General features: G+C 54.2%; 1 protein-coding gene across 2 annotated transcripts in view; it reads left to right on the top strand.

The window, feature by feature from the left end:
- Nucleotides 1–223: 223 nt before the first annotated feature.
- Nucleotides 224–19,409, top strand: part of STARD3NL (STARD3 N-terminal like) — a 42,339-nt gene continuing 23,153 nt past the window's right edge. Inside the window, exons 1-3 of one of the 2 annotated variants that reach the window (XM_066585180.1) lie at nucleotides 224–425; nucleotides 12,631–12,792; nucleotides 16,727–17,010. In XM_066585180.1, the coding sequence (XP_066441277.1) occupies nucleotides 16,786–17,010 (225 nt within the window). In that variant the 5' untranslated portion in view covers nucleotides 224–425; nucleotides 12,631–12,792; nucleotides 16,727–16,785. The remainder of the gene's footprint in view (nucleotides 426–12,630; nucleotides 12,793–16,726; nucleotides 17,011–19,409) is intronic. The other variant, XM_066585179.1, reaches the window with a different exon arrangement.

Genomic DNA, 19,409 nt, shown 5'->3' with positions numbered 1-19,409 from the left:
TATAAACGTCGGCCTGAACCGTTCATCTGAGAAGAATATTAGCCGCGAGGCGCTGGCGGGAAGATACGGTATCGCGGGATAAACGCACGATATGTACGAGGGGTCTACAGGGTGACCACCGGGGGGCGCTGCGATCCTGTCCTCGCTGCTGCAGCTCGGTAGAACATGGGCTTCAGCGCTGACAGGAGGAGGTAACGCCGCCATTACAGCTGTGAGGAGGCTGGTGCACAGGTGCCCTGTGGCGGCGGCGCTGCTCCTCCTCCCCGCCTGACACTGCCGGCCTCCCCGCACACAGGAGGAGGGCTCACACCGGGGAAGTGACGGGCGGCTGCCGGGATGTGACCAGCCGGATATACGGAAGACAGACCAGCGGAGGAAGCTGCGGCGGCGGACGACACTACCGGCGGGAGGAGGGATTGTCACTGGTGAGAAGGGACAGGGGGACGGAGGCTCTACCAGAGGAGATAACAGGGGGGACGGAGGCTCTACCAGAGGAGATAACAGGGGGGACGGAGGCTCTACGGGAGGGGATAACAGGGGGGACGGAGGCTCTACGGGAGGGGATAACAGGGGGGACGGAGGCTCTACGGGAGGGGATAACAGGGGGGACGGAGGCTCTACGGGAGGGGATAACAGGGGGGACGGAGGCTCTACGGGAGGGGGTAACAGGGGGGACGGAGGCTCTACGGGAGGGGGTAACAGGGGGGACGGAGGCTCTACGGGAGGGGGTAACAGGGGGGACGGAGGCTCTACGGGAGGGGGTAACAGGGGGGACGGAGGCTCTACCGGAGGGGGTAACGGGGGACGGAGGCTCTACCGGAGGGGATAGCAGGGGGGACGGAGGCTCTACCGGAGGGGATAGCAGGGGGGACGGAGGCTCTACCGGAGGGGATAGCAGGGGGGACGGAGGCTCTACCGGAGGGGATAGCAGGGGGGACGGAGGCTCTACCGGAGGGGGTAGCAGGGGAGACGAAGGAGGATGACAGAGAGCGTCTCTAGTGGAGGGGATAGCAGGGGGGACGGAGGCTCTACCGGAGGGGATAGCAGAGGGGACGGAGGCTCTATCGGAGGGGGTAGCAGGGTGGACGGAGGCTCTATCGGAGGGGGTAGCAGGGTGGACGGAGGCTCTACCGGAGGGAATAGCAGGGGAGACGAAGGAGGATGACAGAGAGCGTCTCTAGTGGAGGGGATAGCAGGGGGGACGGAGGCTCTACCGGAGGGGGTAGCAGAGGGGGACAGAGGGAGTGAGGGGCTCTACCGGAGGGGATAGCAGGGGAGACGGAGGCTCTACCGGAGGGGGTAGCAGCGGGGGACGGAGGCTCTACCGGAGGGGGTAGCAGCGGGGGACGGAGGCTCTGCCGGAGGGGGTAGCAGCGGGGGACGGAGGCTCTGCCGGAGGGGGTAGCAGCGGGGGACGGAGGCTCTGCCGGAGGGGGTAGCAGCGGGGGACGGAGGCTCTGCCGGAGGGGGTAGCAGCGGGGGACGGAGGCTCTGCCGGAGGGGGTAGCAGCGGGGGACGGAGGCTCTGCCGGAGGGGGTAGCAGCGGGGGACGGAGGCTCTGCCGGAGGGGGTAGCAGCGGGGGACGGAGGCTCTGCCGGAGGGGGTAGCAGCGGGGGACGGAGGCTTTACGGGGGAGGGGAATGACAGGGAGAGAGGGGCACCACCAGAGGGCATAACGGGGGAACGAGTACTGCATCAGAACCGATAACAGGAGGGTGAGAGGTCTCTACTGGTCCTGGCATAAATGGGCCAATGGCTCTGTTGTACCTGACATAAGAGTGGGGGGGGGGGGGGGGGGGGGCTTGCCGTATGTGACAGCCCATGTGCCATAAGGGTAATTCGGCAGATTGCGATCGCGTCTGATTTCTAAGCATTGCTGTTAATGGACTTCTCTGTGGTGCCACGTTATTAGGGCGTCTGTATTTCCCTTCATTACTTGATGAGACACGAGCTTCTTCATGTAGTCTTTCTGCAGAATACAGGTTGTTGTAAACCGTCAGGCATTCTGCGGACACTTCCATAGCAACCGTCAGGCATTCTGCGGACACTTCCATAGCAACCGTACGCCCGCGTGAACGAGTCCCAAGGCTATTACCGTGATTAGTGCGCTGTCCCGAACGCCGTGCTAACTGCAGTACAATACCGCCATAAAGGCTCATCCGGGGCCGAAACGTCCCCATTTGTGCTTTTATAGAGAGTCAATAAAGAAGGCACCATATGGTGCTATATGCCTTTTAGAGAATTCCTGGCGTGGCGCTCCATTATCTTTCCGGACTTTGCTTTGAAAGGATCCAGGGAGTGGGGGATCCGTTGGGGCGTGCACCACTTCTGGCTCGCCACTTACATTTATACTGGGATCGATGGTTACTGTGCTACTGGCCCTTGTATTGTGTTCTCTAGTTCCGCACTATAACATAGACCTTCCATAACGGAACTCGTTGGATCTGCTTGTTAATATATGTATCTAATCCGTTCTTCGGTTACAGGATGTTAGAAAATGGGCCAACGCACGCTTAGCGGGAAATAAGTCAGTAAATGAAAGTGCAAGGATTAAATAGGACACAGATTTGGGTTAAGTCTGTAGATGGAAGAGTGGGATAAATGTATCGTGTTACCAGTATGAGGACGCTGTACGTTACTGTGTTCACATCCGCCTCTGGCACAGACCTGGTACCAGATCCTAGGAAGATGGCACAGTGGGCGACATGACGGGAACCTGATGGATTCCATGGTGTGAGTCGTGTCCATCATATGCTGATCTAGTGCTGAAGCCGGCTATTATACTGCCGGCACTGAGGAAAAGCCCCCCCCAAGTGTAATAGCCTCTTCAGTTCCCATTAATATCAGTGGGAGTGAAGCCAGCAAGGGTACGTCCGGCCCCTGAGCCCTGTGGCGCCCGTCCGGCCCCTGAGCCCTGTGGCGCCCGTCCGGCCCCTGAGCCCTGTGGCGCCCGTCCGGCCCCTGAGCCCTGTGGCGCCCGTCCGGCCCCTGAGCCCTGTGGCGCCCGTCCGGCCCCTGAGCCCTGTGGCGCCCGTCCGGCCCGATGCTTTCCCGCGGATCTGCGGCATGTCCACAGTGACAGCTGCGGATCGGACTGCTTCCATTGACTTCAATGGAAGCCGTCCTTCAGGATAGGCAGAAAAATGGAGCAAGCTGCGAGTTCTTCCCGTGTGCGCGATCTGCACGTCGGGAAAAAAAAATCCGATCTGCATGCTTTATATTGCTGTGCGGATGCTAATCCATCCCTACGGGCGGCTAGAGCTGCTGATTTCATGATTAAAATCCGCCCGTGGACATTGCGCCTTATTCTTGCAGTAAATCTGCATTTCAGATCTCTTGGCTGACAACGTTGTAGAAACTTCCGGAGAGACTGAAGGATGCGTCCCGCTGGCAGCCGGCCCGATCTTCCTTGCAGTAGTTTTATTAATAAATGCCGATGTGATGGGAGGGGTCTGGTAGTCGCAGAACGCCCTGACTGCAGCGCTGATCAGTTACTTGTAGGCCTGAATGATTGTGCAACTTTATAAGTGTTATTTAGGCTATAACTTGTAGGAAGATTGTACATATGTATCTTTATTAAGGAGGTTCTCCCACAGGAGCAACTTATCACCTGTGCCACACATGTCAAAATACGACCCATGGACCAAATCCGGCCCACCCCCTCATTATATGTGGCCCATCGGTCGTTCCTCAAACCTAACGGCTTACCACACACAGCTTCTAGTGGCAGTCTGGCGGTGGGGTAGAGTCTGTGACTGCTGACCTCTCGCCCCCGGTGTCTGCATGTGTCGTCCTGTACGCAGTGCTGAGAGGAGTGGTCACAAACTCATCAGCGTCTGTCATCGCCACCGGACCGGAGCTGTAGGCTGAGTGAGTGGAATACCTGAAGGGATGCTGTCTGGCCCAAAGCCAATAGGGGAGGTGGTTGTTGCTACTGGGGCCACTATGAGGGTCATGTAATGCTACTGGGGCCACTATGAGGGTCATGTAATACTACTGGGGCCAATATGGGGGTCATGTATTACTACTTGGGCCACTATAGGGGGGGGGTCATGTATTACTACTTGGGCCACTATAGGGGGGGGGGGTCATGTATTACTACTTGGGCCACTATAGGGGGGGGGGGTCATGTATTACTACTTGGGCCACTATAGGGGGGGGTGTCATGTATTACTACTTGGGCCACTATAGGGGGGGGTGTCATGTATTACTACTTGGGCCACTATAGGGGGAGGGGTCATGTATTACTACTTGGGCCACTATGGGGGGGGGGGTCATGTATTACTACTTGGGCCACTATAGGGGGGGGGGGTCATGTATTACTACTTGGGCCACTATAGGGGGGGGGGGTCATGTATTACTACTTGGGCCACTATAGGGGGGGGGGGTCATGTATTACTACTTGGGCCACTAAAGGGGGGGGGGGGTCATGTATTACTACTTGGGCCACTATAGGGGGGGGGGGGGTCATGTATTACTACTTGGGCCACTATAGGGGGGGGGGGGGTCATGTATTACTACTTGGGCCACTATAGGGGGGGGGTCATGTATTACTACTTGGGCCACTATAGGGGGAGGGGTCATGTATTACTACTGGGGCCACTATGAGGGTCATGTATAACTACTGGGGCCACTATAGGGGTCATGTATTACTACTTGGGCCACTATAGGGGTCATGTATAACTACTGGGGCCACTATGAGGGTCATGTATAACTACTGGGGCCACTATGAGGGTCATGTATAACTACTGGGGCCACTATGAGGGTCATGTATAACTACTGGGGCCACTATGAGGGTCATGTATAACTACTGGGGCCACTATGAGGGTCATGTATAACTACTGGGGCCACTATGAGGGTCACTATAAGACTATTGACATCTGCATCGGAGACTGCCTTCAGAGCGCGAATCTGGCGTGAAATGGCAGATAAAAAAGTTGTGCATGCACGACTTTTTTGACGGGTAAAAATGGCGGAGAGGTGCAGGGGGCGTTCGGACCCATTATAGTCACTGGTGTTCATTTGCACAGTTTGGTTCTCTTATATGACTAATCCATTCTTTCAAGGGATTCAGTTCTCCTGCTCCCATAACTTAAGGTTTTTCGCTGATGTGAAGAAGCCCTTACTGTACAGTCTTACAACTGCATTTGGCCCTTGAAGGCAGCCATAAGTCTCATGTGGCCCTCGGTGATGATGAGTTTGACACCCCTGAGCGACGGTATCCATGGAATGGGGATAGGTTATAAGTGTCTGTTCTGTGGCGGTCCGAGCGCTGGGAACGGCATAGATCAGGGGCGTCCCCATGCGGATGGAGTGATAGGTCCCACATACAAGAGCTGGGACCGGCATAGATCAGGAGCGTCCCCAAGTTGATGGAGTGGTTGGTCACACGTACGAGCGCTGGGAGCGGCATAGATCAGGAGCGTCCCCATGTGGATAGAGTGGTTGGTAACACGTATGAGCGCTGGCACCGGCATAGATCAGGAGCGTCCTCATGTGGATGGAGTGGTTGGTCACAGGGACGAGCGCTGGGACCGGCATAGATCAGGAGCGTCCCCAAGTGGATCGAGTGATTGGTAACACGTACGAGTGCTGGGACCAGCATAGATCAGGAGCGTCCCCAAGTGGATCGAGTGGTTGGTAACACGTACGAGCGCTGGGACCAGCATAGATCAGGAGCGTCCCCAAGTGGATGGAGTGGTTGGTAACACGTACGAGCACTGGGTGCGGCATAGATCAGGAGCGTCCCCATGCGGATGGAGTGATAGGTCACACGTACAAGAGCTGGGACCGGCATAGATCAAGAGCGTCCCCATGTGGATGGAGTGGTTGGTCACGTGAAGGAGTGCTGGGACCAGCGTAGATCAGGAGCGTCCCCAAGTGGATGGAGTCGTTGGTTACACGTACGAGCGCTGGGAGCGGCATAGATCAGGAGCGTCCCCAAGTGGATGGAGTGGTTGGTAACACGTACGAGCGCTGGGACCAGCATAGATCAGGAGCGTCCCCAAGTGGATGGAGTGGTTGGTCACACGTACGAGCGCTGGGAGCGGCATAGATCAGGAGCGTCCCCAAGTGGATGGAGTGGTTGGTCACACGTACGAGCGCTGGGAGCGGCATAGATCAGGAGCATGCCCATGCGGATGGAGTGATAGGTCACACGTACAAGAGCTGCGACCGGCATAGATCAGGAGCGTCCCAATGTGGATCAAGTGGTTGGTCACGTGAAGGAGTGCTGGGACCAGCGTAGATCAGGAGTGTCCCCAAGTGGATGGAGTGGTTGGTTACACGTACGAGCGCTGGGACCGGCATAGATCAGGAGCGTCCCCATGTGGACGGTATGGTTGGTCACGTGTGGGAGTGCTGGGACCAGCATAGATCAGGAGCGTCCCCATGTGGATGGAGTGGTTGGTCACAGGTACGAGCGCTGGGACCGGCATAGATCAGGAGCGTCCCCATGTGGATGGAGTGGTTGGTCACGTGTGGGAGTGCTGGGACCAGCATAGATCAGGAGCGTCCCCATGTGGATGGAGTGGTTGGTCACAGGTACGAAACCTGGGACCAACATAGATCAGGAGCGTCCCCAAGTGGATCGAGTGGTTGGTAACACGTACAAGCGCTGGGACCGGCATAGATCAGGAGCGTCCCCATGTGGATGGTATGGTTGGTCACGTGTGGGAGTGCTGGGACCAGCATAGATCAGGAGCGTCCCCATGTGGATGGAGTGGTTGGTCACAGGTACGAACCCTGGGACCAACATAGATCAGGAGCGTCCCCAAGTGGATCGAGTGGTTGGTAACACGTACGAGCGCTGGGACTGGCATAGATCAAGAGCGTCCCCAAGTGGATAGAGTGGTTGGTCACACGTGCGAGCGCTGGGACCGGCATAGATCAGGAGCGTCCACATGCGGATGGAGTGATAGGTCACGCGTACAAGAGCTGGGACCGGCATAGATCAGGAGCGTCCCCATGTGGATGGAGTGGTTGGTCACAGGTACGAGCGCTGGGACCGGCATAGATCAGGAGCATCCCCATGTGGATGGAGTGGTTGGTCACAGGTACGAGCGCTGGGACCGGCATAGATCAGGAGCATCCCCATGTGGAGGGAGTGGTTGGTTACACGTACGAGCGCTGGGACCGGCATAGATCAGGAGCGTCCCCATGTGGATAGTATGGTTGGTCACGTGTAGGAGCGCTGGGACCGGCATAGATCAGGAGCATCCCCATGTGGATGGAATCGTTGATCACGTGTACGAGCCCTGGGACCGGCATAGATCAGGAGCGTCCCCATGTGGATGGAGTAGTTGGTTACACGTACGAGCGCTGGGACCGGCATAGATCAGGAGCGTCCCCATGTGGATGGAGTGGTTGGTTACACGTACAAGCGCTGGGACCGGCATAGATCAGGAGCGTCCCCATGTGGATGGGTATGGTTGATCACGTGTAGGAGCGCTGGTACCGGCATAGATCAGGAGCGTCCCCATGTGGATGGAATGGTTGCTCACGTGTACGATTGCTCTTCCAACATGTAAATGTATGTGTTACACGTATGTCGTGCACTCGGGTTACAATCCGGCTTCCTTCGGGAGGGTAATGTTCCAGCGGTCACTCCTTCCCTACAGTGAGTCCCCATCAGCTCTCCGATACGGATTGGTGTCACTAGTCCCTTATCATCCTTGCCCCTGTCAGTCCTTGGACTGTATCTTATGGCAGGGTACAAGGTACAGGACTGACATGTGAGAATGTCTCGCTAACATCCGTCATTGGATTTATTCACTCCAGCGTCGCTGCGAGGAAAGGAATCACAGCACGTTCTACCTGTGGGCGTTCCCTCAGAACGCCTCGCACATTGTTTTCAATCAGAACTTAAAGGCCATCGCTTAACCCCTTAATGACCCAGCACCCCCTTTTTTGTTTCCACTTTAGTTTTTTCCTATCCCCCGCCCTTCACCCCCTTAAAAAATCATATCTCTTTTATCCATTGACGTTGCTGTATGAGGGCTTGTTGTTTTTTGCGTGACGAGTTGTATATTCATTGGTGCTGTGTAATGTACCGAAAAACATTTAAAAATTCTCAGTGGAGTAGAATGGGAAAAAAAACAATTCCGCCATCTTTGAGTGCGTCTTGTTTCTACGGCATATATACTGCAATAAAAAAATGACCTAACCTTATCCTACGGGTCAGTCCGATTCCTACAATACCAAATTTAGTTGTTTTTTTTTGCTGCACTATTTTCTGCCGCCATCTTCTGACAGTAATAACTTTTAAATTTTTCTGTCGACATAGTTGTGTGAGGGCTCATTTTGTGCGGAACGCCTTGTAGTTTCCGATGGTACCATTCTCGAATACATACGACTTTCTAAACACATTTTATTACATTTTTTCTGGGAGACAGGGTGACCAAAATAAGCGCAATTCTGGCGTTTTTTATTTTTTTTCTCTGACGCTCATTCTGTGAGGTGAATGATGTGTTACTTTGATAGATCCGACTTTTACGGACGCAGCGATACCAAATATGTATATTTTATTTAGATTATTTAAAATCAAATCTATTACAACAACTACCCATGCTTTGATCACTCCTGCAGTATGATGTGATGCCATAGCATTACAGCATACTGCTATCGGGCAGGCGGTCTATCAGGCCACCCCATGGGGACGGCTTGATAGGCAATATGCAATGACAGCCCTGGGGCCTTTCAGAAGGCCCCCGGCTGCCATGACACCCGCATGGCAGCCTGCGATCTCATCGTGGGGGGGCGTACGGTCGGGGACTATTCATTGTAACATATAATGCACTGAAAATTTCTTTTAAAAGTGGAGAGAAATGGGGGAAAAAAATCAAATACCATTTTTGGTGCGTCTTGTTTCTATGGCGTACAAACTGCAACAAAAATGACAACTTTATTCTATGGGTCAGTACGATTACTACGGTGCCAAACTTAGTTTTTTTTTTTTTTTTTTTGCTGTACTACTTGTATTTTTTTTCAAAGATATGTAATTTTTAAAAATTTTCTGCAGCCATCTTCTGCACACAATACCTTTTTTTATTTTTCTGTCAACATAGTTGTGCGACGTCCTGTAGTTTCCGTTGGCACCATTTCGGAATACATACGTCTTTTTGATCGCTGTATATTAATTTTTTTCTTGGAGATGGGGTGACCCAAAAAGCGCATTTCTGGTGTTCTTTACAATGCTTTGATCGCTCCTGCAGTATGATGTGATGTTGTAGCATTATATCATACTGCGATCAGGCAGGAAGTCTATCAAGCCACCTCACGGGGACGGCTTGATAGGCAGTCTGCCATAACGGCCCTGGGGCCTTTCAGAAGGCCCCGGCTGCCATGACACCCGTACGGCTCCTTCCAATGTCAGAAATGACATTAACATTTAAAAGGTTAATGGCTCCGATGAGCCGCACGATCTCTCGTCATACATAGACCGCCGATACAGGCTGCCAAAAGGCATATCGGCGATCACTAAGGGGTTAATATATAAAACCTTTGTAAAACCAAATAAAACTTGTTGAAAAACATGCGATACTAAAATAATATCGAATAGGAAAAAAACCTGCAATGATACAGTTGGGGATCTAATCTGCAATCCGTGGCCCCGCGGCCCCTCATAAGGAATGAAGGACAACCCCGTGTGTCAGTGCAAAATCAGCAATGGTCAAATAATGAGTTCCGTCTGGACTTCTCAATGCCCTTTACAGTCATTGTCTGAAGAATCAGTTGTAGCACAATTTACGGTGCTGGTACACAGCCAGCGACCGGGCCCTGAGCGGGAAATCGCTCCTCAGCTGACTAAAACAAAGCAACTAGTGAGGGATGTCACGCTCGGGGGGGAGGGACGTCACGCTCGGGGGGGAGGGACGTCACGCTCGGGGGGAGGGACGTCACGCTCGGGGGGGGGGACGTCTCGCTGGGGGGGGGGAGGAACGTCTCGCTCTGGGGGGGGAGGAACGTCTCGCTCTGGGGGGGGGGGGGAGGAACGTCTCGCTCTGGGGGGGGAGGAACGTCTCGCTCTGGGGGGGGGAGGAACGTCTCGCTCTGGGGGGGGGAGGAACGTCTCGCTCTGGGGGGGGGGGAGGAACGTCTCGCTCTGGGGGGGGGGGAGGAACGTCTCGCTCTGGGGGGGGGGGAGGAACGTCTCGCTCTGGGGGGGGGAGGAACGTCTCGCTCTGGGGGGGGGGGAGGAACGTCTCGCTCTGGGGGGGGGGGAACGTCTCGCTCTGGGGGGGGGGGGGGAACGTCTCGCTCTGGGGGGGGGGGGGGGGAACGTCTCGCTCTGGGGGGGGGGGGGGAACGTCTCGCTCTGGGGGGGGGGGAACGTCTCGCTCTGGGGGGGGGGGAACGTCTCGCTCTGGGGGGGGGGGGGGGGAACGTCTCGCTCTGGGGGGGGGGGGGGGAACGTCTCGCTCTGGGGGGGGGGAACGTCTCGCTCTGGGGGGGGGGAACGTCTCGCTCTGGGGGGGGGGGAGGAACGTCTCGCTCTGGGGGGGGGGGAGGAACGTCTCGCTCTGGGGGGGGGGAGGAACGTCTCGCTCTGGGGGGGGGGAGGAACGTCTCGCTCTGGGGGGGGGGAGGAACGTCTCGCTCTGGGGGGGGGGGAGGAACGTCTCGCTCTGGGGGGGGGAGGGACGTCTCGCTCTGGGGGGGGGGGAGGGACGTCTCGCTCTGGGAGGGGGGGAGGGACGTCTCGCTCTGGGGGGGGGGGAGGGACGTCTCGCTCTGGGGGGGGGGGGAGGGACGTCTCGCTCTGGGGGGGGGGAGGGACGTCTCCCTCGGGGGGGGGGGGGAGGGACGTCTCGCTCTGGGGGGGGGAGGGACGTCTCCCTCGGGGGGGGGGGGAGGGACGTCTCGCTCTGGGGGGGGGGGGGAACGTCTCGCTCTGGGGGGGGGGGAACGTCTCGCTCTGGGGGGGGGGAACGTCTCGCTCTGGGGGGGGGGAGGAACGTCTCGCTCTGGGGGGGGGGAGGAACGTCTCGCTCTGGGGGGGGGGGGGGGAGGAACGTCTCGCTCTGGGGGGGGGAGGGACGTCTCGCTCTGGGGGGGGGGGGGAGGAACGTCTCGCTCTGGGGGGGGGAGGGACGTCTCGCTCTGGGGGGGGGGGAGGAACGTCTCGCTCTGGGGGGGGGAGGGACGTCTCGCTCTGGGGGGGGGGGGAGGGACGTCTCGCTCTGGGAGGGGGGGAGGGACGTCTCGCTCTGGGAGGGGGGGAGGGACGTCTCGCTCTGGGGGGGGGGGGAGGGACGTCTCGCTCTGGGGGGGGGAGGGACGTCTCCCTCGGGGGGGGGGGAGGGACGTCTCGCTCTGGGGGGGGGGAGGGACGTCTCGCTCTGGGGGGGGGAGGGACGTCTCCCTCGGGGGGGGGGGAGGGACGTCTCCCTCGGGGGGGGGGGGAGGGACGTCTGGCTCTGGGGGGGGGACGTCTGGCTCTGGGGGGGGACGTTTCGCTCTGGGGGGGGACGTTTCGCTCTGGGGGGGGGGACGTTTCGCTCTGGGGGGGGGACGTTTCGCTCTGGGGGGGGGACGTTTCGCTCTGGGGGGGGGGACGTTTCGCTCTGGGGGGGGGACGTTTCGCTCTGGGGGGGGGGACGTTTCGCTCTGGGGGGGGGGACGTTTCGCTCTGGGGGGGGGACGTTTCGCTCCGGGGGGGGGACGTCTCGCTCTGGGGGGGGGGAGGGACGTCTCGCTCTGGGGGGGGGGACGTCTCTCGCTGGGGGGGGGAGGGGGACGTCTCGCTCTGGGGGGGGGAGGGACGTCTCGCTCGGGGGGGGAGGGACGTTTGGCTCGGGGGGGGGAGGGACGTCTGGCTCGGGGGGGGGAGGGGACGTCTGGCTCGGGGGGGGAGGGGACGTCTGGCTCGGGGGGGGGGGAGGGGACGTCTCGCTCGGGGGGAGCGGCTTTTGCTCTTGTGTGAACGCACAGGACCTGTACTTTTTGGGACGCCTGTCGGGGCTTATAGACCTGAGAATTCTTCTGGATAAATCACCCGTTTTGGTCTGTTTCTGTATAGAAAATGTGACGTGCCAAAATGTTTAGAGGTGCTTTCCAGGCAGCGCCAGCTGTCGGTGCCGGAATATACAGGGTTCGGAGCTGTGGCCTCTGCTGCAACCCCTGTGTAGTGGCCGACGCTTGTAACTGCAGGTGCAAGTCAATAGGAGCTGCACTGGTAACTGCAGGCTAGGCTTCCAAGATTCCAATTACAGATGCCCCTCCCACTCCAGTGTATCCCTATTCCTAGCACTGACGGCCGGCGCCGCCTGGAAAACAACTTTAATTGTTAATGAGATATTATTTTAGTGGTAAATCTGTAAAGGGGCAAAATCTGCAAATTGTGTAGTTTTAATTTCACATTTAGAGAACAACCAAATTGATAATAATGTAGCAAAATGGAGTTCATGTGTGAAAGAGACGGTCCGGTCAGGTTATAACCTGTCAGAAGAGTTGGGGCGGCCCGCATGGACCGGTTACAGTCGGCTCACCTCGCACCTACATTATATGTAACCAGGGACCTAAATCCCTCATTAATACAACCGTTCCATAAGGTTGTAAGATGCAGAATAACCCGCTGAAGATGTTTCACAGATGTAAGCTGTTCTTTTTGCCTTTTCTCTTTGGACAGAGATCAGCGGCGCCGTCGTCTTCATTTCCAGTACTATCACATGGGGGAACTGAAGCTGTCTGGAGCCCGGCCAGCGACATGTGACTTGTGAGCAAACACTTCTGTTCTTCTGTGTACAGAGAAGTGTGAAGACTTGTTCTGGCAGCTCTGCAGACATGCTGGGTAAGTTATACACAGAGACACTTCATCAGTCCACATATTATTACCGGGCTGCCACCCCCTGTATCCCAGGTCCTCCGGCCTCTGATGGGAGGGGCACCCCTCTAGAAGACCATTCTTTAGTGCAGTTTTGGGTGGTCCTCTCCTAGAGGTTTCACTACAGTCACTAATCCCTTTCTGCATTAATTTACATTCTATTAGTACAGCTAATTAGGAGGGTCTCAGGGATGTGACACATTGCACTGTGTATTTTTGAACTGGGCGTTGCCTATTTGTGTGCTTGTGCAAGTTTTACTGTACTTCTTGCATGCACAAAAGGCACAGCATGCAATGACCCGCTCCGTTAGTGTAATTAGTTCAATATGTTTTCTTTCCCTGTGCAAATACGCTGGAAAATGGAGCATGTGAGCAAAATGCACGTACAAAACACGCTTATGAAATCAGTAGGTTTGTTCACTGCATATTGCGGGTGCAGATCTTCTGTGCGTCATATGCTGAGCAGGTACCCACGGTGCTGCCGGGGGTGACCGGCCGGATGTACCCACGGTGCTGCCGGGGGTGACCGGCCGGATGTACCCACGGTGCTGCCGGGGGTGACCGGCCGGATGTACCCACGGTGCTGCCGGGGGTGACCGGCCGGATGTACCCACGGTGCTGCCGGGGGTGACCGGCCGGATGTACCCACGGTGCTGCCGGGGGTGACCGGCCGGATGTACCCACGGTGCTGCCGGGGGTGACCGGCCGGATGTACCCACGGTGCTGCCGGGGGCGACCGGCCGGATGTACCCACGGTGCTGCCGGGGGCGACCATGTAAAAGATCACCTGTTACAGTAACATCTACAACCTGTTGTACAAGACGTCTACTACAAGTTATTGTACGTTGTACTAAATGAGACAGAAGTCCCACTGGAGTTCTCGGTTTGTGTTCGCTGCCCTCATTTATACGGCGAGACCTTCTTCTCTTCGCTCTGCACAGTTTTGACTAGCAAAAACTGAAAAGTGAGAATAAGGTGATCGGAAAGAGGAGGGCGGTTCTAGATGTTCATTACCGCTACAACATGATGACGTTTACCACTGGAGTGACAGCTGACCTCTGCTCTGGTTCATGGAGGGAAACTGCTCATAGGCTCATTCACACCGGGGTGAATACACACTGCTGAACCCCCTCATAGGCTCATTCACACCGGAGGGGAATAGACACTGCTGAACCCCCTCATAGGCTCATTCACACCGGGGTGAATACACACTGCTGAACCCCCTCATAGGCTCATTCACACCGGGGGGAATAGACACTGCTGAACCCCCTCATAGGCTCATTCACACCGGGGGGGAATAGACACTGCTGAACCCCCTCATAGGCTCATTCACACCGGGGGGAATAGACACTGCTGAACCCCCTCATAGGCTCATTCACACCGGGGGGAATAGACACTGCTGAACCCCCTCATAGGCTCATTCACACCGGGGGAATAGACACTGCTGAACCCCCTCATAGGCTCATTCACACGGGGGGAATACACACTGCTGAACCCCCTCATAGACTCATTCACACCGGGGGGATACACACTGCTGAACCCCCTCATAGGCTCATTCACACCGGGGGGGATACACACGGCTGAACCCTCTCATAGGCACATTCACACGAGGGGGGAATACACACTGCTGAACCCTCTCCTAGGCACATTCACACCAGGGGGGGGGGGGGGGGATACACATTGCTGAACCCCCTCATAGGCACATTCACACCGAGGGGGGGGGGATACACATTGCTGAACAGCCTCATAGACACATTCACACTGGGGGGGATACACATTGCTGAACCCCCTCATAGACGCATTCACACCGGGGGGGGATACACATTGGTGAACCCCCTCATAGGCACATTCACACCAGGCGGGATACACACTGCTTAACCCCCTCATAGGCTCATTCACACCGGGGGGGAATAGACACTGCTGAATCCCCTCATAGGCTCATTCACACCGGGGGGAATACACACTGCTTAACCCCCATTGATTTTTATTGGGGTATTCAGGCTTTCATTTCTGACACTGGTTGAAAAAAAATGCAGCATGTTCTATTTCCATCTGTATTACAGACCACAATAAGCATTAAAGTCCACGGTCCCGCTTAATGCAGTGACTGCGCGTGATCCGTGCATATTAACTGCCCATTTATACATTAAATCAATGGTTGCTCACCTGTTTTGTTTTTGCATGTGCACAAAAACCGCAAGCAGAGACAGATAGGCAGGGAATCCGCAGCGTTCTGGTCTCTTAAAACGTTGCATATTCGTGAACTGAAGACTGAGAAATCCCCCCCCCCCCCCCCCCATTTAGCGCTCATTCACTGCTCCCACCTGGAGGCTCAGTAAACCTGTTGCATGTTGACACTTTAGGCAAAGCCAAACCAGCATGGTACTGCAGAGTGGAGTTGGGTTCCTTTACTCCTGTTGCATCTCAGTTGGGCGGGCTTTTTTAAAAATTAGTATGTTTACGCTAAACTAAAGTATGGGAACGGGTCCCTCATTTTGTTTCAGACGTCTTGATATACAATATGTATGGTTGTAGTTTACAGGGCGCTTATAGCGTCGGTATGTATGTATTGTTGCTTTATTCTTTAATTGAGCTTTACTGATGTCTGTAATTATGTTTTTTACTATCCATGTCCCCCATGACGTCATATAAGACCTCTGGGGGTCATTCACATGTGTTGGTTTTTTTAAATTTTCTTTGACACTTACCCACTGTAGCTGGGGCATCCATAGGAGCCGCATCCATAGGGAAAACAGGAGCCCCAGTTACAGGGAAAATATCCCCTGTAGTGACAATAGTCTCTGGCAGAGCTGGTTCGGGTCTGCAGGGACCCTGTAGCTCTGCTACGCCTGAGGTCACCTGGCTGTCACTGACTGCTGGCTCGTGTAGTGAAAGCAAGATTTCCGCTTTCACTTGTTAGTACATAGTGCTGTGTACTAAATAAAGGAGGAGGCAGAAAGAGTTAAAACCCTCTTCTCCCTCCTCCTCTGGGTTGTGGGCTGTAACTAACAGCTGACACCCCATCCTGCTTCTAATTGATTGCAGAAGCCGGAGGCTTTAATCCCCGCCGTAATCTTACATAATTTTACATGCAGATGGGCTTTCAGCCCGGGACCAAGCGCCGTAAATATACAGCACCTGGTCCTTAACGGGTTAAAGGGGTTGTCAGAGTTATAATTTTTAAGTAGAAGCCCTTCTGCATGCAGTAAAACAACAAGCAGTGATATACTTACCCCTCCCCGCTGTGTTCGGTGCCGGTGTCCGGTCCTCTGAGCTGCAGACCTGCCCAGTTTACGGAATATCACCAGTGCCGCAGCCAATAAGAGTTCAGCGATAAAGCGCAGAGCTCTGTCATTGGCTGCAGCGCCTGTGACGTATTGTAGACGGGCTGGAGCAACCTGTAAACCTGACATCGGAGGGGAGACCAGCGCGGAATAATGTGGGAGCGGGGAGGGGTGAATATATCACTGCTTGTTTTACTGCATGCGGAAGGGCTTCTACCTATAAACTATAACTCTGACAACCCCTTGGAGGTCCGGAGACCTCAGCAAACCGCTACATTTGGTAAGATTAGTTGCGTTAGGCCGCTCATCTCTTCTCAGTCAGCCCGCTGTACATTATATAGGTAGTATTACACAAGTGTATGGCCTTCCTGTACTGTAGGGATGGGATTGGTCTGCCGGGGTGGGGGCCAATGTTGGCTCTTCTCTCTGGCTCCTAGAGAACATGGAACTATGATGTTGATCTGCTCTAATACGGTACTGTGGGTGATATGAAATGGGATTGTTGAGATAAATGACCCCTGTTAATGTTGCTCTCGCCTCGTTATTAGTACAATGAACCACATATTTAGAGCAAATGCACCGTTGTTCTTGACATTCTGTAACCCTTCTAATTGCAGCTTCAGATCCCTTTAGGTGATGCTAGAGAGGAGCGGTTGGCATCGTCTGCTCAGTCACCATGAACCAGCAGCCGGTTGACCGCGAGTGCGCACGGAGCAGCGTCTTGGATTCTCGCAGTTCGCTGCTGGACGTCCATTCTATTAATAGTGCTGAGTTGGTGGCGAGACTTGAATCCTACGAGAGCTCAGGGAAGAAGAGCATATCTGATGTCCGGAGAACATTTTGCCTCTTTGTCACCTTCGATTTCTTGTTCGTCACTTTGTTGTGGATCATAGAGCTAAACGTGAGTGATTCCATTTAAATACATATTTTCTTCTTTTTGTCGCTCGTAACTTTTTTTTTTCTTTTAACCCCTTACCGCTCCAGGACGTACATTTACATCCTGGAGCGTCGGGGTATGTATGCAGCGCAGGCATCAGCTGTTTACTACCAGCTGACACCCGCAGGCAATAGCCTTTAAATGCCGCTGTCAATTCTGACAGCGGCATTTAAATCCCCCGAACAATGTTTGGGGGTCCCGCACAGCTCCCCCTGTGGTGAGATTGAGGGAGCCGTGCAGGTGTCATGGCAGCCAGGGGCCTTTTAAAAGGTCCCAGGGCTGCCTTAGCAGACTGCCTATCAAGCCATCCCTGTGGGGTGGCTTGATAGACTGCCTGTCAAATGACAGTATGACGTAATGCTATAGCATTATGTCATACTGCAGGAGCGATCAAAACATCGCTGGTTGTAGTCCCCCAGGGGGACTTTAAAGTAAAGTAAAAAAAAAAATCAATAGTTTTATTAACTGTAAAAAAAAATAAAAAAAGTTTAAATCACCCCCCTTTTGCCATATCGATAATTAAAAAATCTAAATCATAAAATAAAAATACATATTTAGTATCGCCGCGTCCGTAAAAGTCTGATCTATCAAAGTAGCAGATTATTTTTCCCGCACAGTGAACGTCGTCCGAAAAAAAAAAATGAAGAACTCCAGTAAAGCACTTTTTCAGTTACCCTGTCTCCCACAAAAAACGCTAAAAAGGGGTTAAAAATAGAGATGAGCGAGCGTACTCGGAAAAGCACTACTCGCTCGAGTAATTTGCTTTATCCGAGTATCGCTGTGCTCGTCCCTGAAGATTCGGGTGCCGGTACAGAGCGGGGAGCTGCAGGGGAGAGCGGGGAGGAACGGAGGTAAGATCTCTCTCTCCCTCTCTCCCGCCCGCTCTCCCCTGCTCCCCGCTGCGACTCACCTGTCAGCTGCAGCGGCATCCGAATCTTCAGACCCGAGCACAGCGATACTCGGATAAAGCACATTACTCGAGCGAGTAGTGCTTTTCCGAGTACGCTCGCTCATTTCTAGTTAAAAAGTTGTATGTATTCCAAATTGATACTATCGGAAACTACAGGACATCCCACAAAAAATGAGCCCTCGCTCAACTACGTCAACGGAAAAATAAAAGTTATTGCGCGCACAAAATAACGGCAGAAAATAATTGAAAAAAATTAAATATCTTTGAAAAAAAAAAAAAAGTGTAGTATAGTAAAAAAAAACTATACAAGCTTGGTATCTTAGTAATCGTACCGACCCGTAGAATAAAGTTATGTTGCTTTTGTTTTAGTTTGTGCGCCATAAAAACAAGACGCACAGAAAGATGGTGGAATGTCGTGTTTTTTTTTCATTTTACTCCACTTATAATTTTTTAAAAGTTTTTTTAGTATATTATAGGGTCCTTTAAATGGCACCATTGAAAACTACAACTCGTCCCGCAAAAAACAAGCCTTCATACAGCGACATCGATGGATAATTAAAGGAGTTATGATTTTTTTTAAAGGGGGGAGGAAAAAAAGAAAATGTGGGGGGGGGGGGGGGGGGGGGAAGGGCCGCGTCATGAAGGGCCGCGTCATGAAGGGGTTAAAGGAGCGCTGTACCGAACGATGAATGATAGACCTAAACCATAAATATAGCTGGTTTTTTTGGTGTGCGGCATTTTTCACAGCCGTCGCCGATGTTGGAGGTGGAAGTGTAGCCACTTCAGCTCTTATTGATTTAAATGGAAGTGAAGCCAGGTAGACCTCTGCCATCTACTATGACGGCCGGCCGGCCTGCTGCACCGACAGCAGACCAGGGATCTCGGGAACAAGTATCTCTAAATGAAAGGAGGTGGAGTGGACCGGGGATAGTTCCACAAACCCGCCTCCATTCACTACAAACAGGCAGTTCCCCATAAGTGAGCAACTGCCTGTTTACACACACTGATCTATTCAGTTTTCTGCATGCTGAGACTGAACAACGAACGATGATCGTTTAGATTCCTCCTGGATGCGAGAAACCAAACGCTTTATCGTCCGTGTAAAAGGGTCCTAAGTTATCTTCGATCCCAGCCGTTGCAGCGGGACCTTGACTGCACGTTGCAGCCGTCTCCCGCTGCAGGTGGCATCAACTCAACTCCTAAGGCCAAGTGATCTACATGATGTAAATGTACGGCATGGTGTGCAAACCGCTCCCGCCATGGTGTACAAGGACGGCATGGGGCCTGAAGCTGCGGGATCTGCTCTTACAGAGGGGCTCTCTGTTCCCGCAGAGTATCTCCGCTGTGTGTTTTGGGGGTTTGGTTAAAGCCTCTTGACATACAGAATATGTGCTGTACTTTGCTCTCCCACGTAGATGATGATGCTATAAGATCTTATCTGCTAGAACTATAG

Source organism: Eleutherodactylus coqui, chromosome 12 (genome assembly GCF_035609145.1).
Source record: "Eleutherodactylus coqui strain aEleCoq1 chromosome 12, aEleCoq1.hap1, whole genome shotgun sequence".
NCBI lineage: Eukaryota > Metazoa > Chordata > Amphibia > Anura > Eleutherodactylidae > Eleutherodactylus > Eleutherodactylus coqui.
This window is presented reverse-complemented; position numbering and strand designations above follow the sequence as displayed.